The sequence below is a fragment of the Diaphorina citri genome, unplaced genomic scaffold (assembly GCF_000475195.1).
Source record: "Diaphorina citri unplaced genomic scaffold, Diaci psyllid genome assembly version 1.1 scaffold673, whole genome shotgun sequence".
Classification (NCBI taxonomy): domain Eukaryota; kingdom Metazoa; phylum Arthropoda; class Insecta; order Hemiptera; family Psyllidae; genus Diaphorina; species Diaphorina citri.
In genome coordinates, this window is record NW_007378106.1 from 118,018 (window position 1) to 144,785 (window position 26,768).

The window sequence follows — 26,768 nt, forward strand, 5'->3', positions numbered from 1 at the left end:
TTTATTTTTAAGTATAAATCACAAAAAGTTATAAAAGTAGGTACAAATCTGTCTAGAAAAGAAGAGAAAGAACCCGAGAGAAGGTAGGTAGGTACCTGTTACGAACGCAACGTTGTGAGTGTGAACGGTGCTTTACAAAAATATTATTTTTTCTTCTGTTGGCTACACTGCGTCTCTTATCACAAAAAATGTAAACAAATAAAAACAGCTGTTTTTTCCAAATGCAGATTGCAAACACCCGAAAACTCGGAAAAGAGCTTTTTGAAGATTTTTTTCTCACTTTTAAAACGTAAAAGCTATAATTATTAGTACAATTTATTAAAAGGTCAGTATCAAAACATGTTCAGTAGAACAATAGTCCGAAGTGTATCCACAGTGAAACCCCATGTTCCACTGATAAAATTCAGAGGCAGCAAATTGCCATCATCAGGAGGCCATTCAGTTGAAAAAAAACAGCTGTTTTTTCCAAATGCAGATTGCAAAAAATGCAAACACCCGAAAAGTAACTCGGAAAAGAGCTTTTTGAAGATTAGTACAATTTATTAAAAGGTCAATATCAAAACATGTTCAGTAGAACAATAGTACGAAGTGTATCCACAGTGAAACCCCATGTTCCACTGATAAAATTCAGAGGCAGCAAATTGCCATCATCAGGAGGCCATTCAGTTGAAAGTCAATCAAGTTCAAAAGCATCCGCTAGCCAAAGGCCCATCATTGAAGATTATCAGTTGCCACAGAGATATAGACGTGCACGATTAGATGAAGCTGAGATCAATGCTATCAACAGTGGAGGAGCTTATTAGATCTAGAGATATGGTTTGTTTGTTTGTTGAAAGTCAAGAATGATGTGAATCTTATGATTGATCTGATGAACTACTGATTTAAGTCTGCAGCTGATTAGAGTAGTGGTGATGATCAAACACAACATGAAAATAAATTGATTGCTGACCATACAATCTCATATTAGTTTTATTAATGTGTGAGAAAGGTTGAAAATGATGCCCCAACAATTGAACATGCTGGGAAGGTTGCCAAACATGTTGAAAGTCAAAAATCAAGAATGATGGGAATCCTATGATTGATCTGATGAACTACCGATTTAAGTCTGCAGCTGATTAGAGTAGTGGTGATGATCAAACACAACATGAAAATAAATTGATTGCTGACTATACAATCTCATATTAGTTTTATTAATGTGTGAGAAAGGTGAAAGTCAAAAATCAAGAATGATGGGAATCCTATGATTGATCTGATGAACTACCTACGTACCTACTGATTTGGGTCTGCAGCTGATTAGAGTAGGTAGTGGTGATGATCAAACACAACATGAAAATAAATTGATTGCTGACTATACAATCTCATATTAGTTTTATTAATGTGTGAGAAAGGTTGAAAATGATGCCCCAACAATTGAACATGCTGGGAAGGTTGCCAAACACTTCAACATGAGAGCCTAGACAAAACTTTCAGATGAACAAAATTTCCAATAATGGTGGCAGTTTGTGTCAACTTTGGTGGCATTTGTTCTGGTAGTCAGATTCAGTTTAAAGTAAAATTATTACAGAGGTACAAATTTATCAAAGTAGGTGCCTACCTAGGTTTCAATGTAATTCAATAACTCCTAATGTACTTATTTATGAAGATTGCAAAATTTGAAATGTACATAAATGTCAAATCTTGTGTTTGCCAAACACTTCAACATGAGAGCCTAGACAAAACTTTCAGATGAACAAAATTTCCAATAATGTTGGCAGTTTGTGTGAACTTTGGTGGCATTTGTTCTGGTAGTCAGATTCAGTTTAAAAGTAAAATTATTACAGCGGTACAAATATATCAAAGTAGGTGCCTAGGTACCTAGGTTTCAATGTAATTCAATAACTCCTAATGTACTTATTTATGAAAATTGCCAAATTTGAAATGTACATAAATGTCAAATCTTGTGTTTCCATACACCAACGTATTTATTTATTTTCTTAGTAAAGTTGATTTCTGAAATTATTATGGTTATGTGCTGTGTTAGGCTGGGGTAGAATAAGGAGGAAAAAAATCAATCCAAATCTAGCCAAATCCAGCATATAACCACAGCGCATTATCTTTGAAATTGGAATAATGAGACCTTAGAATGTACTTACAGTTCCCTCTATCAAACCTCTCAAGAAGAATGCAGAGAGAAAGGTTTTAGAGTGGTTTACACAAATAAAATTAGCTTTTTAATGAACCTCTGGTTTACAGCTTATTCAAGCACAAGTAAATTTAACTCAGGGTGACAATTTGTTTCATTGACCAGGGAGAGTTGCCATTGTACCCAAACAAACTTCAATATGAATGACAGTCAGCTTTGCTGGTAGTGCATCTGCCTTGTAAGCACTAGGCCAGTGGTTCCCAACCGGGGGTATGCATACCCCTGGGGGTACATGAGAGACCTTCCGGGGGTATGCGAGAAAAAATTGTGTAATGGTGGACAAAGGCAAATTTTGAATTTTGATCGGTTATCAATGCAGCACAGTCCAGAAAAGTGTTGAATTTTGACCTCAAGGTACTGAAGTACTGATTTTTTTTTTTTTTTATTAAAAAGGCACTGAGTGTTTAGACAGTTCCAGTAAACAAAAATCAAAAATCATTTTTTGAAATTTGAAAAAGGAAAAAGTGAAAAGAAAAATAATTTTCCAGAATAATGAATAAATAAATTTTACTAAATTAATATTTAATTAATAACTTTGCTAATAGTATAATAGTGCACCTACCTTTCAATGAGACAGCAGACACAGTAGTGAAGTGATCCCTAGTTCAAAATCACACCATGGAGAATGCTTGGTCAATGAAGATTCCTGAGTTCAAGAAAGAAGACAATCCTCATGGTTTGCTGGAACAAAGTTCTTTTTCAACTTTATTTCCAAAATATAGAGAAGAATATCTCATTTGGGCATTGTTCTGGGCACTGCCTTGGGCAGAATTGTCTTGAGTGGGATTATCATGACTAGATTCATGGACAAAACTATTGTGACTAGCATCTCGGGTAGAAATGTTCGAGGAACTATTCTGGGCACCGTTTTGGGCAGAACCACTATCTTGAATCAGGTCGAAGATACGAGATGGTTGACCAGCCAGAGTGAGGTTCATTTGAGAGTAGAGATATCGCAGCCATGCCCTCCGTGTTAGAACCTGAAAGAAAAACAACATTTGACAGCCTGGTTAGCTTGAAAGGTAACGCGTTTACTTTGTAAGTGCTAGGTCGCGGTTATCAACCAGAGGGAAAGAGACCAAAGGGTAGACCAAGGATGAGATACCAAGACATGATAAAAAAGGATTTAGAAGAGAGAGGAGTAAGTTGGGAAGATGTCGAGGGAAATGAACGATATAATGATAGGAGGTGGTGGCTTTATCCTGAATGGATAATGTTCATTCTCAGAACAGCTACCTTTCTCCTATCCTGACTTTCTTTCCTCTTTGATTTTCGGATGATAAGACCTTAGCAATTACAGTTCCCTCTATCAAATCTCTAAAAAAAAGTTACTTTGAGGGTGGCCATTTGTTTCATTGACCAGGGAGATTTACCATTGTACCCTACCCATACAAACTTCAATAAGGAAAGGTCTTTGGTTTTGTCTTTCCAGTAATCAGAACAATATGGACCAGAGGACATACAGCTCACAATAAGATCTTGTATGGTTCTCTAATCATGGTTCACACTAGTCTGAAGACTATGGACCAAAATTTTCAAATAAACAAATGCCTGTGATGTGGCTTGCCTCAAATCAGCTTAACCTTTTGCGGACAGATTCATGTGCCACATGAAATCATGGTTCCGCCATTATGGTAGGAGAAATATAACTTAAATCTGGCGATACAGTAGGATTCATGTCCAGCATGAAGCTACAGATTTACTCGATACGGTCGGCTTGATTTTTACAGATAGGAGGCGTTACGGTAGGACGTGCTTAGGAACTTGTGTATCTGTTGCTCCTTTCAAATGCAGACTGAAAAGCCGGTGTTTGTTTATTATGATTCCAAAGCATTCGGAATTATAGTCCGAAGATTTCCGAAGAAGACAAAAAAAACCAGATGTTTCTATCTCAACTAGGAAAAAAAAGAAAATAAATTAAAAGCGAGGGAACAATTTCATGTGTGACATGAAGCCTACCACAAATCGCTTTTCGGAGGTTTCATGTCTCACATGAATCCTACCGTATTTGAAAAAAATGTTTTGTTTACGTCTGACTGTAACAACAACGCTTGAGGTTCATGTGGGACATGAATCCTACCGTAAGAGCGATTCTGGTGAAATTGATTCTGTACGCAAAAGGTTAACTTCAATGATTAAACAAAAACTGAAACTTTTCATTATTGATAGAGCAATGTGACGTCATCACATGCTTTCATAAATGTACAACTTGAAAGTTAATTATAACTTTGTTACGTCATTGTCATTGATAAAGAGGAAGTACGCCTCCATACCTACACAGAGCGAATTCCAGAATTTTCTACCTTTGAGTCCTTTTGTCATCCCTCGTTTTTCAATGGTTAAGCGAGGGATCAATTTCATGTGTGACATGAAGCCTACCACAAATTGCTTTTCGGAGGTTTCATGTCTCACATGAGTCCTACCGTATTTGAAAAAAATGTTTTCTTTACATCCCACTGTAACAACAACACTTAAGGTTCATGTAGGACATGAATCCTACCATTAGAGCAATTCTGATGAAATTGATTCTGTACGCAAAAGGTTAAAGGGATTGTGGCTCCCTAAAATAAAGTGAGTGCCCGAGTTCAAGAAAGAAGACAATCCTCATGGTTTGCTGGAACAAAGTTCTTTTTCAACTTTATTTCCAAAATATAGAGAAGAATATCTCAAAGAATGTTGGCCTCTTGTTAAAAATGCCCTAGAGTTGCACTTCATCAAAGCTGAGCTAGATGTGATTGAAGGTAGTATGACCGTGTTCACCACAAGAAAAACATGGGATCCATACATTATCATCAAAGCAAGGGATATGATTAAGCTCCTCTCTCGCAGTGTTCCATATGAGCCGTTGAAGTTTTAGCATGACTTTGAGAAAGTCTCTGGTTAATTACGATATTTTCATGGTACCATCGTCTAGACTCTAGGTTACCAATGTTACCTATTTGATTCGCTTTTAAATCTCTGAAACTTTTTCCCATTTCTCCAGAACTCCAAGAAAAGCTCTGAATATTTAAAAGTCTTTGATAACTTATTTTATTAGTTGACTACTTATATTCTTAATTTACAAAGAATTGAGTATAGTTACAAGTAATAAATCTTCTAAGTAGAGAGAATAAGTTTTCTTTCTTGCTTTAAATTATTCAAACTATTTCCAACCAAAAGAAGCGTTTCAAGTTTTAGGCTGATTATTAGGGGGTAAAGCCATCTTGGACTTGATTGTCATCAGGAGGCTGAATGCACCCCGATTTGGCCAGAACTTCTAAGTAGAGAGAATAAGTTTTCTTGCTTTAAATTATTCAAACTACTTCCAACCAAAAGAAGCCTTTCAAGTTTTAGGCTGATTATTAGGGGGTAAAGCCATCTTGGACTTGATTGTCATCAGGAGGCTGAATGCACCCCGATTTGGCCAGAATCATAAAACATCTTAGATTTCGGATTTCGCGTAAAACACATCACAAAGGTCTGTTTGTAAACCCAATAGTAGTATACTGAGGTGCCTTTCAAGTTTTAGGCTGATTATTAGGGGGTAAAGCCATCTTGGACTTCATTGTCATCAGGAGGCTGAATGCACCCCGATTTGGTCAGAATCATAAAACATCTTAGATTTCGGATTTCGCGTAAAACACATCACAAAGGTCTATTTGTAAACCCAATAGTAGTATACTGAGGTAGGATATAAGAGAGTACTTGCTTGAAAACTCTCGGAGTTCAAACCCCGAAGAGATTGGCAGTTATTTCGTTTAGTATACCTAATTGTGACCAGAAATAATAAAATTAGCGTAACTCGAAATCTTAAACCTAGTGGACACAACACAAAACACATTTATAAAGCCATGTCCACACACAGTCGACCAGTCGTCGTGTGGACACACCTTAATATGTAGCTTAAGTAAAACAGGAGGGCGTGGGTTCAATCCCAGCCGAGGTATGGAATTTTGTCAGTGCAATGAGAATTTGACCATAATAATTGTAATAGCCTACTGCTGGAGTAGGTAAGGGGACTTTTTAGTCCTATTCAGGCATAGTCGACCAGCCGTCGTGTGGACACACCTTAATATGTAGCTTAAGTAAAACAGGAGGGCGTGGGTTCAATCCCAGCCGAGGTATGGAAATTTGTCAGTGCAATGAGAATTTGACCATAATAATTGTAATAGCCTACTGCTGGAGTAGGTAAGGGGACTTTTTAGTCCTATTCAGGCATAATGCTTGGTCAATGAAGATTCCCGAGTTCAAGAAAGAAGACAATCCTCATGGTTTGCTGGAACAAAGTTCTTTTTCAACTTTATTTCCAAAATATAGAGAAGAATATCTCAAAGAATGTTGGCCTCTTGTTAAAAATGCCCTAGAGTTGCATTTCATCAAAGCTGAGCTAGATGTGATCGAAGGTAGTATGACCGTATTCACCACAAGAAAAACATGGGATCCATACATTATCATCAAAGCAAGGGATATGATTAAGCTCCTCTCTCGCAGTGTTCCATATGAGCAAGCTGTGCGAGTGCTCCAGGATGACATCAGTTGTGATATTATTAAGATAGGAAATCTAGTTCAGAACAAGCAGAGGTTCGTCAAGAGAAGACAAAGGCTCATTGGACCCAATGGTTGTACACTCAAGTCTATTGAATTGTTGACCAATTGCTACATGTTGGTGCAAGGACAAACAGTTGCTGCCCTTGGTCCTCACAAAGGTCTTCTGCAGGTATGACCCTTTTCATTTTCCTACTTTAGATAGGTATGACCAACTTGAATATAGGTTATTCAGGCAGTATAAATAAGCACTAAAATTAAAGTGTTATTTCAGTGAAATTGGAGGGTAGCGCGTCTGCCTTGTAAGTGCTAGGTCGCGTGATTCTCACCCGGGGCGGATTTTATCCTAAATAAAAAGGTTCGTTCTCGGAACGACTGACTTTCTCCTATCCTGTCTTTCTTCTCTTTTCGTTTTCTAAACGATAAGACCTTAACCGTAACAGTTCCCTCTATCAAACCTCTTAAAAAAGCGGGGATTCGAAACCACCATCTCCAGATTACAAGGCCGGAGCGCTTCATTGAGTTCCCAATGCAGGAGTTTAAAGTTTTAAGAAGACGAGATCGTGGCGGTATTAGTCGTAGCGGCTGACTCGCTTTACAGATTGCTGGCGTAAGTCCACTGCTGGGTAGAGGAGGACGAGTCGCACTTTTCCACCGTGAGGCCTCCGTTGTGCGTGTTCTTCGAGTCTAAACACAGACTGAGGGATTTGCTCTTCAGAAGTCCGTTCTCAGAGACATGTTTCCACAACTAAAATAAAATAATTTTTTTTCTCTTACCCAGTGGCGTAGCGTGGTCTAACTCCAAGTGTAGGGCGGACACTAATTTCTATCACAATATCTATCTAATAAGAATACAATAATTATTTAAAGTCAATATTTAAGGGTATTTGAGTGGAATTTTTGAGTGTATGGCCGCCATACACGCCCTACATGGACGCTACGCCACTGCCGGGTACCTATGTTATGCTACCAAACCTAACTATACCTACCTATGTTCCTATGCTAACTATGACATCTCTTACCTAATGTATCGAGACACCAAGCGCCCTGGTGTATAATACCGATAGTAATCTGACTAGATGAAGGTACTTGGAGCGGTTCAGCGGATTTTATCCTAAATAAAAAGGTTCGCTCTCGGAACGACTGACTTTCTCCTATCCTGTCTTCCTTCTCTCTTGGTTTTCTAAACGATAAGACCTTAGCCGTAACAGTTCCCTCTATCAAACCTCTTAAAAAAGCGGGGATTCGAAACCACCATCTCCAAATTACAAGGTCGGAGCGCTTCATTGAGTTTCCATTGCAGGAGTTTAAAGTTTTAAGAAGACGAGATCGTGGCGGTATTAGTCGTAGCGGCTGACTCGCTTTACAGATTGCTGGCGTAAGTCCACTGCTGGGTAGAGGAGGACGAGTCGCACTTTTCCACCGTGAGGCCTCCGTTGTGCGTGTTCTTCGAGTCTAAACACAGACTGAGGGATTTGCTCTTCAGAAGTCCGTTCTCAGAGACATGTTTCCACAACTAAAATAAAATAATAAATAAATATTACAATTTGCTTTGTTGGGGCTTGGGGCATCATTTATATCCTCAGAGGATTTGGTGACACCTAGAGGACAATAGAGAGAATATTGAATGATTGTCACAAATGTCGTTCCCCGATTAATACACTACCCTAAATTTCATGATGACTGAGTGCTCCTGGCTTTTCCTGGCCTCCCAGACTTTGCTTTGTTGGGGCATCATTTATATCCTCAGAGGATTTGACACCTAGACCTAGAAGACATTAGAGAGAATATTGAATGATTGTCACTAAAGACGTTCCCCGATTAATACACTACCCTAAATTTCATGATGACTGAGTGCTCCTGGCTTTTCCTGGCCTCCCATACTAGGTGAGTTTAATGTGAAATGTGAGGAGGCGGGTTACTTGACGAATGGAGGGGTAAAATTAAAATCCCCCTAAAGAGCTAAACGCCTTAGCAGTTATCAGTTATACAGAGATGTTAAAATCCTACGTGTATTTAAATAATAAATCGTCAGGGCTGGTGGTTACTTGACGAATGGAGGAGTAAAATTAAAATCCCCCTTACTAAAGAGCTAAACGCCTTAGCAGTTATCAGTTATACAGAGATGTTAAAATCCTACGCTTATTTAAATAATAATAATCGTCAGGGCTGCGAGGTCTTCTGAAAAGAGTACATACCTAGTCCTTTTTCAGCAATTATGTAGTCTATTTATTTATTTTTAAATCCGTGTTTCACCGCCACGCCGTGTTTACTTTGAAGCAATGAAACAACTGCTACATTAGACCCATGCGGTCTGTGTCGTAGCATGCCCATCCCGTAGTGTGTCCCTCATCCTTATCAGATGGGCGATAAGAGACACAATACTTCCCATTTAGGCGCTGGGTCAACATGAGACCATCAGAAAGTCTTCTAGTCTTTTCCTATTTAAATAGGGTCGGCGTTCCTTGTCCATCTCTTCCAGAACATCAGAAAGTAACCCGTTGAAATATTTACAATCGAAAAACGATTGCAAAATTTTTGTCGATGGTGGGATTTGAACCCGGGACCTTCTGCATGGCAAGCAAGCGCGTTACCATTGGGCTAACTGGTACGTTACCTCTGCTATACGAGCTAGGAGGGGTTCCAGCCAGTCCTTGTTACACTCAACATGACTGTCTAGGAACGTAAGTACAGGAGCCGTGGCAGCATCTGCCCCCTTCACTCGAGACCGCATCAGCCCTAGAACAAGACCAAGAGAATAAGCGAACATATAAACTTTACCTATGAAATATACACATAAGACCTTGTTTAGACTGCGGGAAGGAACTTTTCTGTCTCATTCTGGCAGGATAAACAATAATTTTATCAATTGGGATGTTGTACCTAGTCGCTATTTACTTACAGACTTACACTTACCAGCTGTTTTGGTGGTGTAGTAGTCAACGCATTTGCCTGGTAATAATCAGGAGAGCGGTGTTAAGGGACTCTTTGGTCGTATTTGAGCAGTACGATTAGGTACTTACCAATGAATACCTATTCACTTTACCAATGAATACCTATTCACTAACAGGCCATTCTTTACCATAACTTACCCTCTCTTTTATCATTGCGAAGAACTGAAACTTTCTCAATTCTCTCCAATTCCTCTCCATCGGAGGTCGCATCAGCCCTGGAACAAGAACAAGAGAACATAATATTGAACATGTCATAATTTTATCAATTGGAATGCTGAAATTAGTTGCTATTTACTTACACGTACCACCTGTTTTGGTGGTGTAGTGGTCAAGACACTTGCTTGTTAATCAGCTGGGATCAATGTCCAATCCCAGCCAAAGTATGTTACTTTTATCCACAACTTCTTCTTTCACTTTGCCACTATCCCGATTTCATTTGAGGTCGGCATTTCCCTCTTTTAGTATCCGCCTCCACAATCCTCTATTCACTGCTTCCTCTCTTCTCCATCCCTTCTCTCTCAAATTTACTTCGGTCTTTTCTCTCCACCTTAACGTTGGTCTTTCTTTAAGCTCTTTCCTCGTACGTCCTGTCTCTCCACCCTCTTTCCCACACAACTCACCTCTCCACGTGCTCAAAACATCTCAAATTCTTATCCTCAATACCTGTTCACTTACAACAAGCCATTCCCCATCCGTGGCACAAGCTCCGGCTTTTACGGATGGGTAGGTATACCATTATTTGTTAACTATTTATTTGATGAGAAAAGAAAAACAACATTTGACAGCCTGGTTAGCTTGAAAGGTAACGCGTTTACTTTGTAAGTGCTAGGTCGCGGGGTTGATTCCCGCCCAGATTAGATGAAGCCGAGATCAATGCTATCAACAGTGGAGGAGCTTATTAGATGGAGACATGGTTTGTTTGTTTGTTGAAAGTCAAATATCGGACCCAATGGTTGTACACTCAAGTCTATTGAATTGTTGACCAATTGCTACATGTTGGTGCAAGGACAAACAGTTGCTGCCCTTGGTCCTCACAAAGGTCTTCTGCAGGTATGACCCTTTTCATTTTCCTACTTTAGATAGGTATGACCAACTTAAATATAGGTACCTACTGACCAGAAGTCTTGGGTTCCTTGAGGGACATTATGCATAAAAATAGGTTTAGTTAACTGTACTTAGGTATCTCACAGTCATTGTATCCTGTATTCTCATCATTTTATTTTTACTATTGAAATTTTGTCTTCTTTTTGAATATAGGTACCTACTAACCAGAAGTCTTGGGTTCCTTGAGGGACAATATGCATAAAAACAGGTTTAGTTAACTGTACTTAGGTATCTCATAGTCATTGTATCCTGTATTCTCATCATTTTATTTTTACTATTGAAATTTTGTCTTCTTTTTCAGGTCAGGCGAATAGTTGAAGATACAATGAAGAACATTCATCCAATATACAACATCAAAGCACTTATGATAAAGAGAGAACTGGCTAAAGATCCAAAACTAAAGAATGAGAACTGGGAAAGATTCCTTCCCAACTTCAAATCTAAAACCTTGAGCAAAAGAAAAATGCCCAAGAAGAGGAAAACAAAATCCGAGTACACACCATTCCCTCCACCACAACCTGAAAGTAAAATTGACTCTTCTTTTTCAGGTGAGGCGAATAGTTGAAGATACAATGAAGAACATTCATCCAATATACAACATCAAAGCACTTATGATAAAGAGAGAACTGGCTAAAGATCCCAAACTAAAGAATGAGAACTGGGAAAGATTCCTTCCCAACTTCAAATCTAAAAACTTGAGCAAAAGAAAAATGCCCAAGAAGAGGAAAACAAAATCCGAGTACACACCATTCCCTCCACCACAACCTGAAAGTAAAATTGACAAGATGTTGGCATCGGGTGAATACTTCCTCAAGAAAGATGAAAGAAAAGAGAAGCAAAAACAGGAGAAGGAAGAGAAACAGAAAGAAGCTGAGAAGAAAAGGCAAGAGAAGAGAAAGCAGGCATTTATTCCTCCACAAGAACCTGAGTACAAGAGACCGGATAATAAATCAAGTGATGTGGATATTGAGGCACTTAAACAGAAAGTCAAGAAAGCAAACAAAAAGAGAAAGGTGGTAGGAAAATGAAATTGGAACTTATGCTAGTTTGTGGGTAAGATTGAGTGCTGTGAAAAAGTTCTGTTGGATTCCCAAATTACAATATTTTCTTCTGATTGGAATGGATATTTCCAAGGTTCTATTGGTAGTGTATGAAATCCACGTACACTGGGGCATTGCAGTATCTTCTTGACCATTAGAGATTGATTGCTAGCATAGTTAATCCTAACTATGTATAAATATCTGTATGAGAGAAATCAAACATCTTTTTTTTTATACAAAAAAGAAGAGAAAGGTGGCAGGAAAATGAATTTGGAACTTTTGCTAGTTTGTGGGTAAGATTGATTTCTGTGAAAAAGTTCTGTTGGATTCCCAAATTACAATAATTTGTTCTGATTGGAATGGATATTTCCAAGGCTCTATTGCTAGTGTATGAAATCCATGTACACTGGGGCATTGCAGTATCTTCTTGACCATTAGAGATTGATTGCTAACATCCTAACTATAAATATCTGTATGAGAGAAATAAAACATCCGTTATTTTTGTATACAAAAAAGTTTTTATTTTTCATGAGTATAAATGCTGGTAACAAGAAATGAAAGGAGACAAAAATCATAGAACTTATAAGATCTTAGGTAGGTACCAAAGTTTACTAAGATAGGTAGTACCTAGATAATAAGTAATGGGCTATACCTAAATCTTGTCCTACATGAGCAGCTAAGGCGTTTTTGTTGTTTCTTGTGAAACAAGTGATTTCCTTAAAAAAAAAAAAAAAAAAAAAAAAAAAATATTTTTTGGGTGCCCCACATAAACAAGTAAACACTATTGTCACTCACTGCTACTAGCTATTGTCGAGAGTTTTTTTGTTATAAAAGCACAGGAAAATACGACTCAAAAAAGCTTTTCTTGCTTAAAACGCCTCGCAGTGACATAGCAGGTATTCATTAATCACTCTATTGCCGCTCACGTAGGACATATAATAATGTCCTACGTTAAGATATATCTTAATTCTATTGGCAAGAAACTAGACTGTGTGGGTGTGTGGTGGTGAAACATGCTGGATTGAATATCAATTTGTCTGAATTAATTTTATAGACACCCACACACATACCCACCCACTCACACCCACACACATACCTACCCCCACACACACACACCCACCCACACACATCTGTCTCCTAGGATGAAAAGGGACCCAAAGTGTTTTGTTGATGTAGACGAAAGCAAATGACTTGAAAAACTGCGGATTTTTAACAGCTATCGTAGACGAACTTTATTTCACCTAATCAGGAGAAAAGAATAATGATTCTGGATATATTAGAGGTATAATTTTATTACAACACAAGTACCTAGGTAATAGAGAACCAAGATTTCCTTTAAATTGTGTAAATCATGGAAAAGGGGAATAATGTGCGGTAGGTACTCAATGGACATTTTCAGCTAAATTCCCTTTAGGGATGATTTATTCTATTCATGTTTAGTATTAAACTCTTGGTAGATTTGGTTCCCTATTATATCATTTAGGTAGAAAGAGAAATTATTTACAAAATGAAAACGTCTTAATATCTATAACAAGAAGAAAATGAAGATCATTAAAAATCACAATGCCATTTTACAAATATAGGTACCTACTGACCAGAAGTCTTGGGTTCCTTGAGGGACATTATGCATAAAAATAGGTTTAGTTAACTGTATTATTCTTACCGTTTCTATTATTACTGGATACTAGGTATTTGTGTTTTTCTACTCTGACTCGAGTTTCGCCTATCTTATAGGCATCTTCATGGGAAACTTCGTGGGAATGGGAAACTTCATGGGAAACCAGTAATAATAGAAACGGTAAGAATAATGTTAATACATAGGATGTCTAATATAAACCTAACAAATAATTAGTTAACTGTACTTAGGTATCTCACAGTCATTGTATCCTGTATTCTCATCATTTTATTTTTACTATTGAAATTTTGTCTTCTTTTTATTATCGAATTATGTTTATAGGTACGTAAAGATAATTCAAACATAAATATTCCATTAAAAAAATGTAAAAAAATTACTCGTATATTCGGTAGATATAGGTACCTGATAACTATTGATCACAGTAATGCTATTGAATTTCCATCGACATGAATGCATTATTAGATATTGAATAGATTGAAACTGATTTAAGAAGAAATAAGAACTCATTGATAGAAGCCGCCCATATTTTGAGGCCAAGGTCTATTCTCCATTGGAATCTTCCGATTTCGTCTGTTGTTCTCTATTGGAATTTTCCGATTTTGTCTGTTGGAATCTTTGAATGTTTTACAATCAGCATTAGCTGCAGGAAAATTGATAGAAGCCGCCCATAGTTTGAGGCCAAGGTCTATTCTCCATTGGAATCTTCCGATTTCGTCTGTTGAGTGTTGTTCTCTATTGGAATTTTCCGATTTTGTCTGTTGGAATCTTTGAATGTTTTACAATCAGCATTAGCTGCAGGAAATGAGCTGGCAGAGGGGGAATTTCTCATAAGATTTTCCATCATTTTTTGCGGGTTCGATTCCCGTTCGGAGCGAACTTTATCCTTAAGAGATGAGGTTCGTTCTCGGACGACTGGCTTTTTCCTATCCTATTCGAGACGACAATAAGATCTCCGTTGGTACCGTTCCCTCTAGCAATTTTTTTTTTTTTTTACCGCCAGCCTAATAATAACCTTGGAAGCGCCTGCCTTGTAAGTGCTAGGTTGCGGGTCAGATTCCCGTCCAAGTTAGACTTTATCCTTGACATCTAAGGTGCGTTCTCGGAACGGCTAAACTTTCCATTTCATTGGCCTTTAAACCAATATCGCCAAAATACCGTCACACTTACATGGTCAATAACTCAATTGCCAATAAGGGCCGAATTTTAAACTCGGATTATCATATAATCCTGGTCAGGATTAGCTTCTAGGAGAGCTATTCTATGTGGGAAAGTAATGTTGGACAATTAGTTTGACTAACTACGGTACAAATTTATCAAAGTAGGTGCCTAGGTACCTAGGTTTCAATGTAATTCAATAACTCCTAATGTACTTATTTATGAAGGTTGCAAAATTTGAAATGTACATAAATGTCAAATCTTGTGTTTCCATACACCAACATATTTATTTATTTTCTTAGTAAAGTTGATTTCTGAAATTATTATGGTTATGTGCTGTGTTAAGGCTGGGGTAGAATAGGGAGGAAAAAAAATCAATCCAAGTCTAGCCAAACCCAGTATATAACCACAGTGCATTATCTCTGAATTTGTAATAATGAGACCTTAGAAGGTACTTACACTTACAGTAACAGTTCCCTCCATCAAACCTCTCAAGAAGAATAGAGAGAGAAAGGAGAGTGGTTTACACAAATAAAATTAGCTTTTTATTGAACCTCCTAGCTATTGTCAAGAGTTTTTTGTTATAAAAGCACAGGGAAATTGCTTTGACTTGTCTTGGAGAGGTGCAAGCACATAATACGACTCAAAAAAGCTTTTCTTGCTTAAAACGCCTCGCAGTGACATAGCAGGTATTCATCAATCGCTCTATTGCCGCTCACGTAGGACATGATATATCTTACTTCTATTGGCAAGAAACTAGACTGTGTGGGTGTGTGGTGGTGAAACATGCTGGATTGAATATCAATTTGTCTGAATTAATTTTATAGGCTTGAAAAACTGCGGATTTTTAACAGGATTTTTTTCAGGAGAAAAGAATAATGATTCTGGATATATTAGAGGTATAATTTTATTACAACACAAGTACCTAGGTAATAGAGAACCAAGATTTCCTTTAAATTGTGTAAATCATGGAAAAGGGGAATAATGTGCGGTAGGTACTCAATGGACATTTTCAGCTAAATTCCCTTTAGGGATGATTTATTCTATTCATGTTTAGTATTAAACTCTTGGTAGATTTGGTTCCCTATTATATCATTTAGGTAGAAAGAGAAATTATTTACAAAATGAAAACGTCTTAATATCTATAACAAGAAGAAAATGAAGATCATTAAAAATCACAATGCCATTTTACACAAAATTGTGTCCGTGACGGTGTAGTGTGCGTTTAGGTTTCGTGAGTGTGTAAGTAGATAGGAAGAAGGGTTAGGTAGTTAAGGTGGATAGAAGGATAAGCTATGTAGGTAGATTTTTTTTTTTTCATCTTAATAGAAAGGTAGATTACTATACGGTCGAACCTAGAAAAGAGAAGTCATGGGACAAAATATTAAAGAATTCTTGCTATTTCGTAATTTAAATTAAAGGACAAGAAAGATAAGTAGATAGAAGGATAAGCCATGTAGGTAGATTTTTTTTTCATCTTAATAGAAAGGTAGATTACTACGGTCGAACCTAGAAAAGAGAAGTCATGGGACAAAATATTAAAGAATTCTTGCTATTTCGTAATTTAAATTAAAGGACAAGAAAGAGGGGAGAGGACAAGAAATAAGCAGTTTTATTACTTAATCTAAAAACAAAACTTGGAATCTATTCTAATAAAATTATCACTTAAATATTGACAAGAGCTTAAATCGTACGAAATAAATTGCACGTAAAATTATAAATTAATGTAATTCGTATTTGTCTCTACTCTTTTATTGAACACGAAAAGATTTTCGTCAGATTTCAAAATTTCGTTGGAATATTCATGGACAAAAGGAAAATTTTCCATCTCCTACAAGGTTTGGCGATCACAATTCTTCCATACACGAAGTATGAAGACTTTGCGTTCACTTAATATACTGTGCTGAGAAAATTCTTTAACATAAATGCGTTCATAATTCTAGAGGGTAAGGTAATATTAATACGTAATCTAAGTAGTACATTAAAACAAATCGTATTTACAGTATGTAGTTATTTTACAGAGAATGAAATGCAAGTTGCCTTAGTTATCAAAGGCAAGAGACTAGATTTTCCTTCCACACCAATAGATCAGTTGCGCTTACTTGTGTGATGTTTCAAAGTCATAGAGCAGGAAAAATGAGGACCAACGGAATTTTTCTTTTTCTTTCCCTCCATCAAACCTCTCAAGAAGAATAGAGAGAGAAAGGAGAGTGGTTTACACAAATAAAATTAGCTTTTTATTGAACCTCTGGTTTACAGCTTATTCAAGCACAAGTGTAAACTTAACTCAGGGTGACTATTTGTTTCATTGACCAGGAAGATTTACCATTGTACCCAAACAAACTTCAATATGAATGACAGTTAACTTGGTTGGTAGTGCATCTGTGTTGTAAGCACTAGGCCAGCGGTTCCCAACTGGGGGTATGCATACTCCTGGGGATACATGAGAGACCTTCCGGGGTATGCAAGAAAAAATTGTGTAATGGACGTAATGGTGGACAAAGGCAATTTTTGAATTTTGATGGGTTATCAATGCAGCACAGTCCAGAAACTGAATTTTGACCTCAAGGTACTGAAGTACTGATTTTTTTTTTTTTTTTTTTAAGGTACCTACTGAGTGTTTAAAACTCAGTAGTAATGGTACACATCAACCTAGGTATGTAATTTTGAAATCGTTGGAATATTCATGGACAAAAGGAAAATTTTCCATCTCCTACATGGTTTGGCGATCACAATTCTTCCATACACGAAGTATGAAGTTCACTTAATATACTGAGCTGAGAAAATTCTTTAACATAAATGCGTTCATAATTCTATAGGGTAAGGTAATTTTAATATGTAATCTAAGTAGTACATTAAAACAAATCGTATTTACAGTATGTAGTTATTTTACAGAGAATGAAATGCAAGTTGCCTTAGTTATCAAAGGCAAGAGACTAGATTTTCCTTCCACACCAATTCTAGACATTTTCACTCGATAATATTGTACTCAAAAACTTCCTTGCAATAAAGTATTTAATCATAAAAGGGAAAGAGAGAGTGAGGACAAGAAATGATCTTTGATTATTTTATCAGAATACGGACTTGACAGATTTCCCATAGTTTGGCAGTCCAAAGAAAACACCCAATTTCACTCATTTTCACTCGATAATATTGTACTCAAAAACTTCCTTGCAATAAAACGGAGTTATATGAGTATTTAATCATAAAAGGGAAAGAGAGAGTGAGCACAAGAAATGATCTTTGATTATTTTATCAGAATACGGACTTGACAGATTTCCCATAGTTTGGCAGTCCCAAGAAAACACCTAATTTCACTTAGGAATACTATCTATACATAAACATTATAATTATAACAGAGAGGAAAAATATATTTACAACGGGGGTAAACGTCACTACAATTTCACTTAGGAATACTATCTATACATAAACATTATAATTATAACAGAGAGGAAAAATATATTTACAACGGGGGTAAACGTCACTATAATTTCACTTAGGAATACTATCTATACATAACCATTATAATTATAACAGAGAGGAAAAATATATTTACAACGGGGGTAAACGTCACTAGAAACTTGCCAGCAAGCTTTAAGACAAACTATTATTATATATTAACAGTGTAGGTATAGTTTTAAATGCGGATAAATCAACAGGTGCCGCACCCCAAGAAATGCTAGACCAAAATCTAGCAACTTATAGTATTAGGTCATAGGTAGTTGAAGTTTTAGCATGACTTTGAGAAAGTCTCTGGTTAATTACGATAGTTTCATGGTACCATCGTCTAGGTTACCAATGTTACCTATTTGATTCGCTTTTAATTCCCATTTCTCCAGAACTCCAAGAAAAGCTCTGAATATTTAAAAGTCTTTGATAACTTATTTTATTAGTTGACTACTTCTATTCTTAATTTACAAAGAATTGAGTATAGTTACAAGTAATAAATCTTCTAAGTAGAGAGAATAAGTTTTCTGGCTTTCAATTAGTCAAACTATTTCCAACCAGAAGAAGCCTTTCAAGTTTTAGGCTGATTATTAGGGGGTAAAGCCATCTTGGACTTCATTGTCATCAGGAGGATGAATGCACCCCGATTTGGCCAGAATCATAAAACATCTTGGATTTCGGATTTCGCGTAAAACACATCACAAAGGTCTATTTGTAAACCCAATAGTAGTATACTGAGGTAGGATATAAGAGAGTACTTGCTTGAAAACTCTCGGAGTTCAAACCCCGAAGAGATTGGCAGTTATTTCGTTAAGTAGTATACTGCGGTAGGATATAAGAGAGTACTTGCTTGAAAACTCGGAGTTCAAACCCCGAAGAGATTGGCAGTTATTTCGTTTAGTATACCTAATTGTGACCAGAAATAATAAAATTAGCGTAACTCGAAAATAATCCTCCAGCGATCATGGGAGTTCTGAAAAAGATTACAAGAATAATAAAAGAGAGATATTTCAAAGATTACAAGAATAATAAAAGAGATATATTTCATTGAACAAATGGGGATACAAATTTGGATTTGTAACTAAATCGTTATTGCACCGGTCGGTAAGCCCTAGGTCGAGGGTTCGATTCCCCCCCGGAGCAAACTTTATCCTCAATAGATAAGATTTGTTCTCGGAACGGCTGACTTTCTCGTGTCCTGCCCTCCTCCTCTCTTCGATTTCTGGATGATTTCCCTCTATGAAAACTCTTAAAAACAAGCTGGGTCCGTCCCTCCGGGAATTTTTTAGGCCGTAGTTTATTCGATCGTGGTTAAAGAATACCTATGTATCTACCTAATTATGTACAATGTATGGGAGATGGGTTAATAAGATATGCGAAGAGATCTAATGATGAACACACTGGACTCTCACTCGTTTGCCATTAAACATAATAAGATGGTTACCGACCAGCGACCTAGAGCCCATATCCTCATACAGTCGGCATAAAATAGAACCAAGAGGAAGGCATAACTATGAAAGCAGAAGTATACATAGAAGCATAAGACATAAAGTATGATTTAGAGCACCAGCGGTGCGCAAAACTAGAAAATGCGGCATCCATTGAGTGAACTTTGCCATCAACCAATTTTTTCATTTTTTTTTTTTTTTTTATTAGTAACGAACGAAATGTCCCATCGACTATATTAATATTGTTTCAGCCTCAATAACTCAAATAAAATGCAAACTAATATGACTTCGCTCCTGGGTAGCAAAAAAGGTGAAAACGACTACGTAGGTGCCCATGAAACATTGTAGGAATAGCTTCAAGCTACTGAACAGCAATCATAGATCATTGCAAGCTTACCTAAGATTACTCTTATACTTAGATATAAGTATGTATACTAGTTATACTTTGATAAAAATAGAATTATTGCAAGTTATTCCAAGTACACGAGAGAAGAAAGTAAAATTAATTCCGACGTGCAATGCTCTCTGCTCGCCATGGAACTTGTGAAGGTTTCACTCAAGGATAACAAGAAAAATATTTGCAACTACATTAAGATTGGTACAAAACCAACGATTTGTCTACAAATTTATCTCACAACCTTGTCTTTCGGCGGATCGAACGCACGGCAAGTCTATGCAGAATGCATGTCTGAAATTTGCGTACACAGGAAAGATCTGTGGAAAGACATAGTTGCGAGACCAAGTTGGAAGATAAGTTTGGAGAAAAATCGTTGCGTGTGTGCTGGGCTTTAAACTCAATCATTTTGTAACATTTTCATTCAGTCTCCTTTTACCAAATGGTTCAAACCAGAAACATACTTGTAGGTAGTGCTTCTTGTACAATAAGGCAGTTTGCACTTTCGCAATCATTCTGTTAGAGAAGAATTTTCTTTGTTACCATTATTTATACTTGGCGGGATGGCTTACACTTATTTATACTTACGCGGGATGCCTCGTGTCGGGTACGTCCCGGTTACTAGGCGTATTATCACTAGCAGCCTGGTTGTATTTGTTACTCTCATACGGGTCTTGGCCCGGCCTTAGAGCCCCTTTCTCCAGATAAGCGCTCTCATCAAAGTATCGCACGTCCACCTGAAATAGACACACAAAGAAGTGAGTACACTGAGGAAAAAACCAAGGTGTCGAAAGCCCAATCGAGTGACTGAGTTCCAGAACTCTAATATATCAAAAAACTCGACACTTTAATATAGCATTCCAGCATCCTATATCAGGGGAAATAACCCAGCAATAGAGTTCTTCGATCCTACTGCCAAACTTCTAGCACCCTATCGTTCCCCCTAAAAAGTTTTTACCTTGTTAAACCTAAAAAGTTCTTACCTTGTTACTATTGGTGGCATTATAGTTCTTACCTTGTTACTATTGGTGGCATTGGTTCTTACCTTGATACTATTGGTGGAATCATAGTTCTTACCTTGTTACTATTGGTGGCATTAGGTCTTACCTTGTTACTATTGGTGGCATTGGTAGTCGTGCTAAACTCACTGGACGCAAAGTTAATAAACACTTCATTGTCACTGTGTAAAGATCTTAGTGTGTCTTTCAGTCTTAGTGCTCTGTGTTCCTCCACCTGAGAACAAAACAGAAAGGAGATAATTGATATCTGATATATTCAAAATTAAAATAAATCAAATTATATTGAGGATAAAAGATATACTCACACTATGTTGTGGCAATATCTATTAGTAAGCAATGGAGGGTGGTACAATTGCACAGATATACACACACTATGTTGTGGCAATATCTATTAGTAAGCAATGGAGGGTGGTACAATTGCACAGATATACACACACTATGTTGTGGCAATATCTATTAGTAAGCAATGGAGGGTGGTACTATTGCACAGATATTCACACACTATGTTGTGGCAATATCTATTAGTAAGCAATGGAGGGTGGTACAATTGCACAGATATACACACACTATGTTGTGGCAATATTGTTTACCAGGCGAGTGTCTTGACCACTACAATCACCGAGACAGGTATAGCTCAATCCTAGATTTATCTCAAGATTTGGTAAACCCCGCTTTCAACTGAAGGTAAAAATTTGCCCCTATTATCGAGATTTGACCGGATTATCCCATTATCCTATAAAGACTTTAAGACTACCCAGAACCAGACTATCCCATTATCTTATAGACTCCCAAGAGACCTCAGAGTAATTGACCACTCCAATTATGAAGACAATTTCACAGCATTATAAAATAACATTTATGTTTCCACTTAGCATTATTGAGCTAATAAAGTAACATTAGTCATCTAATAATGTGGCATTATTGTCATTATTATAATAATGACAATAATGCAAGCTGATAAAATAACATTAATAGTTTGTTGTTATGATTTGCTGTAAATGACAATGAAAGGAAGTTATTTACATTTCAGATAGACGACTAATTTAGATCGTAAAGCTATGTTGTTAAGAGACCTCAGTTGTTAACACTTTAATAACTGCCGTGTGTAACATTTTTGTTCACATTGACATTTCTTGTGTGATTATTAATGTTATAACAGCAGAATTCTTTTCAAGAGCTGATTAGATTCTCTCGGCACTGCAGTTTCATATGGTATATGGTTAAAATCGCCGTTGGCACTGGCTTATGGTATTGGTGAAATGGCTCGGCAGTTAAAGTGTTAAGAGTCTCAGTTGTTAAGAGTCTCTCTTAACAACTGAGTCATATTTGTAGTCCGGCACAGTTGTTAAGAGACCTCAGTTGAGACTCAAGGTATGTAAAATAAGAGATCCCCTGACAGCTCTCCCATATAAATAGATTCCTAGACGCCACCTTACCCTTTTCGGTCAGATCAAATTGGATTCGGTGCTTTAGAATTTGACGAATCTTACGACTTCATCCGAACTTTGCAACTGATGATGATAGGCTATCTTATTTTCTAAACGTGGATAACACATATCTTGGGCTGTGGTATGATTGTATGAAGTATGTTGGTGATGCATGATTAGTCTGACTACAAATATGACTCCGGCACATTATTCATCAAGCATGCGGTAGCTACTAGCTGTGATACTAAAGTTGTGAAGAGGTTCTCTGCTTCACCCGGAATGATTCATGATTTGAATGATTCTTTAAAAACTACATAGTATAAATATTTACCTATACTTACAGACTTACACATTATGATATTACATACGAGTATTTCAAAATATTCAGGTTTTCACCCAAACATTAGGATATTGGAACGACAATACTTGTTACATCAGTCTAGGACCTAGGTGTAGACTGTAGAGTACCGTAGACAATAAACCGGTATAAGGAAAAATAGACAGACAGCTCAGACTCTAACCTAACTACTACGTACCTACACATCCTCACAATTCTCATTTCCATAATCATAACGTACTCATATTTTGATTGACTCGGTTGTAATCACTTGGCCAGAGTTATAGAGACAGAGTATTTTTGGGAACATGTACGTACATATTTGGATAGCAGATTGATTTTAGTGATAAAATCCAAACTCTACGGCCGAGATAAGGGTTGGTTCCTGCAACTTTGTTACAGAAGATAAACTTGATATTCTTGATAATAATTATAAACTCACAACTCACAATTTTTTTATGGCAAATGACCAAACCGCTTAATTCCAGGACTAGTCATGAGTCATGGTCATGACAGATCGAATGGAAACAAGACCCTTCGCTTTGTAAAGAGGGTCAAATGGTCTCAGACGGTCGGTCGATACTCGATAAATAATGAAATATAGGTCAAAGTTTGAAATGTAAGGGATATATAAATTCATATGACGTAATGGGAGCTAGAAGTTATGAGGGATAAAAAAAAAGGTGGGATGGACAGGGATATGTATTAATGCTGACAGACGTACAAGTGGGATCGTTTGAAATTTACTACGTACATAAAGGTAGGATCACACGATATGGCAGAGCGACATATACCGATGATCACATTAATTATGACAATTGGAAGCTATGAGGGATAAAAAAAAAGGTGGGATGGACAGGGATATGTATTAATGCTGACAGACTTACTATAGTGGGGTCGTTTGAAATTTACTACGTACATAAAGGTAGGATCACACGATATGGCAGAGCGACATATACCGATGATCACATTAATTATGACAATTTTCTATGGTACGAGAACTACAAAAATTTGACACCATAGGTGTATGATCATGTTAACGAAGACCGATCACATGGTATGGAAGAGAAAATTAACAGATTTTCTATCCTGTGATCCTACCTTTCAGTCCGGAGGCCGCTATGAGAAGAGGTTTTTTACTGCTCAAGTAAGACTAAAGAGTCCATTTACTCCAGCAATAGGCTACTACCATTTATTGCGGTCGAATTCGCAAACAATGTTGAGGATAAAGTTCTATACCTAGGGTGGGATTGAACCCGCGTCCTCCGTCTCGGAACTCTAATCACTGGTTCTTTTGGCAGACTTGTTGACGCCATGTGTCGAGATAGTATTGACACAACATTAAGTACCAACAAAGAACTAATAGATGATATTAACACAACAATAAGCACCAACAATAGTACTAATAACTATAAATATGCTAATATGTAGGACATATGTACCTTGAAACAAAGTAATAAGTTGCATCCTGTATCTGTGCAATTGTACCACCCTCCATTGCTTATTAATAGATATTGCCACAACATAGTGTACGGAGTCTGAGGCTTCAAGGTAGAAACACACTTCTATCACGTTACGTGTAGGGGCAGCTGGGCAACAGCCCTAAAATTCGGGTTAAGCTTATACGAATCTACCCTCCATTACTTACCTAGCAATGAAAGAGGAAATACAACAATACACACAAGATATGGGGTGAAGACAACAGCCCTAAAATTTGGGTTAAGCTTATACGAATCTACCCTCCATTACTTACCTAGCAATGAAAGAGGAAATACAACAATACACACAAGATATGGGGTGAAGATGGAAAATTTGGGACTCAAAGTGATCCACTTTTATCAAAAATGTCTTGCCCTAGGTTCAGCTTCTTTGAAAATTTTCTCTGGATCCATCAAAATCAAGCCAATCGGTACGAGCATCAGGAAACCCCTGAAACCTAATCCTTTGCTCATGGGAGAAATCACAAGATGCTTTCAAAGATCAGATCAACCGCGAATGAAATATGCAATTATTCCGAATAAAATATGCAATTAATCTGTCAAATAATCTTGCTCTTCCTAGTTTGATTTGTGTTCACGATTCCCTGAGATCCATGATGTATTCATTCTCGATGTTTGGACCTGGTAATCGAGTTCAAGATTCTCAGATATCCCTTTATCCGTCATTAATGTTCTTTAGAATCGAATATGAACTTTGTGATTCAATGTGCTGGGTTTGTGACTGTGCAGTCTAATTAATTATTAATTCCACTATCCGTGTTTCGTGCCAGACTGCAATTAAGAGCAAATGTGAGAGGGACCGCCCATACACCTTTCTGTGACAGATTCTAAAGAACTTGGGAAATTTCAAAATCTTTCTTTCCTGTAAATTCTTTAATTCTCTCTTTCTCTCTCTCTCTCCCCTCCTCCCTAACAACTGAGGCTCTTAAGGGAGACTCTTAACAACGTCCCTTGAGTCTCTCATTTGTTAATCTCTCTTAAGAGACTCTTAACAACTGAGAGGGACGTAAAATAAGAGATCCCCTGACAGCTTTCCCACATAAATAGATTCCTAGACACCATCTTACCCTTTTCGGTCGGATCAAATTGGATTCGGTGCTTTAGAATCTTACGACTTCATCCGAACTTTGCAACTGATGATGATAGGCTATCTTATTTCCTAAACGCGGATATCTTGGGCTGTGGTATGAAGTATGTTGGTGATGCATGATTAGTCTGACTACAAATATGACTCCGGCACATTATTCATCAAGCATGCGGTAGCTACTAGCTATCTAGCTACATACTAGCTAAAGCTTGAGAGACGCACGTAATATGATGGGTGTGAGATATTTTGCGTGATCTATCAACATAACGAGACCAGCGGTCAAGTATGACCTTCTACATAGGTAACCAATATACTTATAGGTAGCTTTTACTTAGGTAACTCATGTATGTACTTAAAGATAACTTCTACATAGGTAACCAATATACTTATAGGTAGCTTTTACTTAGGTAACTCATGTATGTACTTAAAGATAACTTCTAGATAGGTAACCAATATACTTATCCGTAGCTTTTACTTAGGTAACTCATGTATGTAGGTACTTAAAGATAACTTCTAGATAGGTAACAGGTAACTTCTATTTCAACATTTTCAACATAGGTAACATCCACATAGGTCACAACATGGATTAACTCATGCAAAGGAAGCTATGCATTTAGGTTAAAAAAAAACAAAAAACTAAAGGTGGAAAGGTATACCTACTAATAGAGCCTTTGAAGAGAGAGAGAAAGAAACTGAGAGGTCAAGAGGGAATACAGAAAAGGGAAAGGAGAAAGAGGAGAGAGACAAATAGGAGGAGACTAAAGATGGAATAGAAGAGAGAGATAAAACATGGGAGAGGGGGAAGAGAAAAGAGAGGAGGGAAGCGACGAGAAGAGAAGAAAGTAGAAAGGAGGGAGAGAGAGAGAGGAGAGAGAGAAAGGGAGAAAAGAGAGAAATTGTCTCTTCCTCTCTCCCTCCCTCTCCCTCTTTCAGTACATTAGCATGGTCTGATTTCAAAAATTCCAATTCTTGGGAACTTTGTACTCATCGTCCATCTTGTTTGAGACCGGACGGAAGTATAAGTGCATGTTTTGTTTTAATTTTAATCCGAAGTATTCCGGTCTCAATGTTCTCATCATTAGGATATTGAGGGCATGGTTTAGGATCAGTCAGGGCCGTATTTCAAAAAATAACCATAGATCCCAGATGGTCCGCCATCCGGATACTAAACTTGCGTAACACTGATAAACTTCTTTGCTGTTTAAATGTTTAAAAATGAAAATAATGAATTGATTATAAGACAATTTTACTAAAAACCAAATATATCATAACTTATTTCTCTTTTTTATATAAGACAACGAACAAATGGGTTTGTATGTGATGGATGAGGATAATCATGTTGTATTGTATTTCACTTTCCGTTACCATGACAACCACCCAGTGAAAGTATTATGTATTTACAATAGAACCATATTGTTAGAACATTCTCCTATTCTCGTTTATCTCGTCCAATTCTATGACTCCAGGTTCAGCTTGTTTCAATTTTGACGGGTCAAACTTTGAACGTGCTATATG

General features: G+C 37.1%; 2 protein-coding genes and 3 long non-coding RNA genes across 6 annotated transcripts; 3 read left to right on the forward strand and 2 right to left on the reverse strand.

Moving 5' to 3' along the window:
• Window positions 1-206: 206 nt before the first annotated feature.
• Window positions 207-1,028, forward strand: LOC113468189. The gene is made up of 2 exons (XM_026824948.1): window positions 207-433; window positions 658-1,028. Exons 1-2 carry the CDS (start codon window positions 340-342, stop codon window positions 801-803), a joined length of 240 nt encoding a protein of 79 aa, XP_026680749.1. The 5' UTR covers window positions 207-339; the 3' UTR covers window positions 804-1,028.
• A 16-nt stretch (window positions 1,029-1,044) lies between these two features.
• LOC113468190 lies at window positions 1,045-1,685 on the forward strand. Its single transcript, XR_003392038.1, has 2 exons — window positions 1,045-1,206; window positions 1,389-1,685. It is a non-coding gene; the product is annotated as an uncharacterized LOC113468190 (long non-coding RNA).
• Window positions 1,686-2,609: 924 nt separating this feature from the next.
• Window positions 2,610-12,284, forward strand: LOC103511073 (KRR1 small subunit processome component homolog). Of its 2 annotated transcripts, XM_026824944.1 has the most exons (5): window positions 2,610-2,914; window positions 6,489-6,767; window positions 10,600-10,710; window positions 11,313-11,777; window positions 12,058-12,284. In XM_026824944.1, exons 1-5 carry the CDS (start codon window positions 2,801-2,803, stop codon window positions 12,070-12,072), a joined length of 984 nt encoding a protein of 327 aa, XP_026680745.1. In that variant the 5' UTR covers window positions 2,610-2,800; the 3' UTR covers window positions 12,073-12,284. The 2 variants fall into 2 exon arrangements, with proteins under 2 accessions (XP_026680745.1, XP_026680744.1); XM_026824943.1 differs by lacking the exon at window positions 12,058-12,284 and having other exon boundaries at window positions 2,610-2,858; window positions 6,433-6,767; window positions 11,313-11,958.
• Window positions 12,285-12,558: 274 nt separating this feature from the next.
• On the reverse strand, window positions 12,559-16,005 carry LOC113468192. Its single transcript, XR_003392040.1, has 2 exons — window positions 15,150-16,005; window positions 12,559-12,601 (listed from the first exon to the last, which is right to left on the reverse strand). It is a non-coding gene; the product is annotated as an uncharacterized LOC113468192 (long non-coding RNA).
• A 4,467-nt stretch (window positions 16,006-20,472) lies between these two features.
• Window positions 20,473-21,123, reverse strand: LOC113468191. The gene is made up of 2 exons (XR_003392039.1): window positions 20,992-21,123; window positions 20,473-20,621 (listed from the first exon to the last, which is right to left on the reverse strand). It is a non-coding gene; the product is annotated as an uncharacterized LOC113468191 (long non-coding RNA).
• Window positions 21,124-26,768: the final 5,645 nt, after the last annotated feature.

Bases quoted from the DNA above. Each gene is read 5' to 3' on its own strand.
- LOC113468189 (XM_026824948.1), top strand. From the start codon at position 340: ATGTTCAGTAGAACAATAGTCCGAAGTGTATCCACAGTGAAACCCCAT. The intron at 434-657 runs GCCATTCAGTTG...CATCATCAGGAG, and splicing joins CAAATTGCCATCATCAGGAG to GCCATTCAGTTGAAAGTCAA.
- LOC103511073 (XM_026824944.1), top strand. From the start codon at position 2,801: ATGGAGAATGCTTGGTCAATGAAGATTCCTGAGTTCAAGAAAGAAGAC. The intron at 2,915-6,488 runs CTCATTTGGGCA...AGAGAAGAATAT, and splicing joins CAAAATATAGAGAAGAATAT to CTCAAAGAATGTTGGCCTCT. The intron at 10,711-11,312 runs GTATGACCCTTT...CTTCTTTTTCAG, and splicing joins CTCACAAAGGTCTTCTGCAG to GTGAGGCGAATAGTTGAAGA.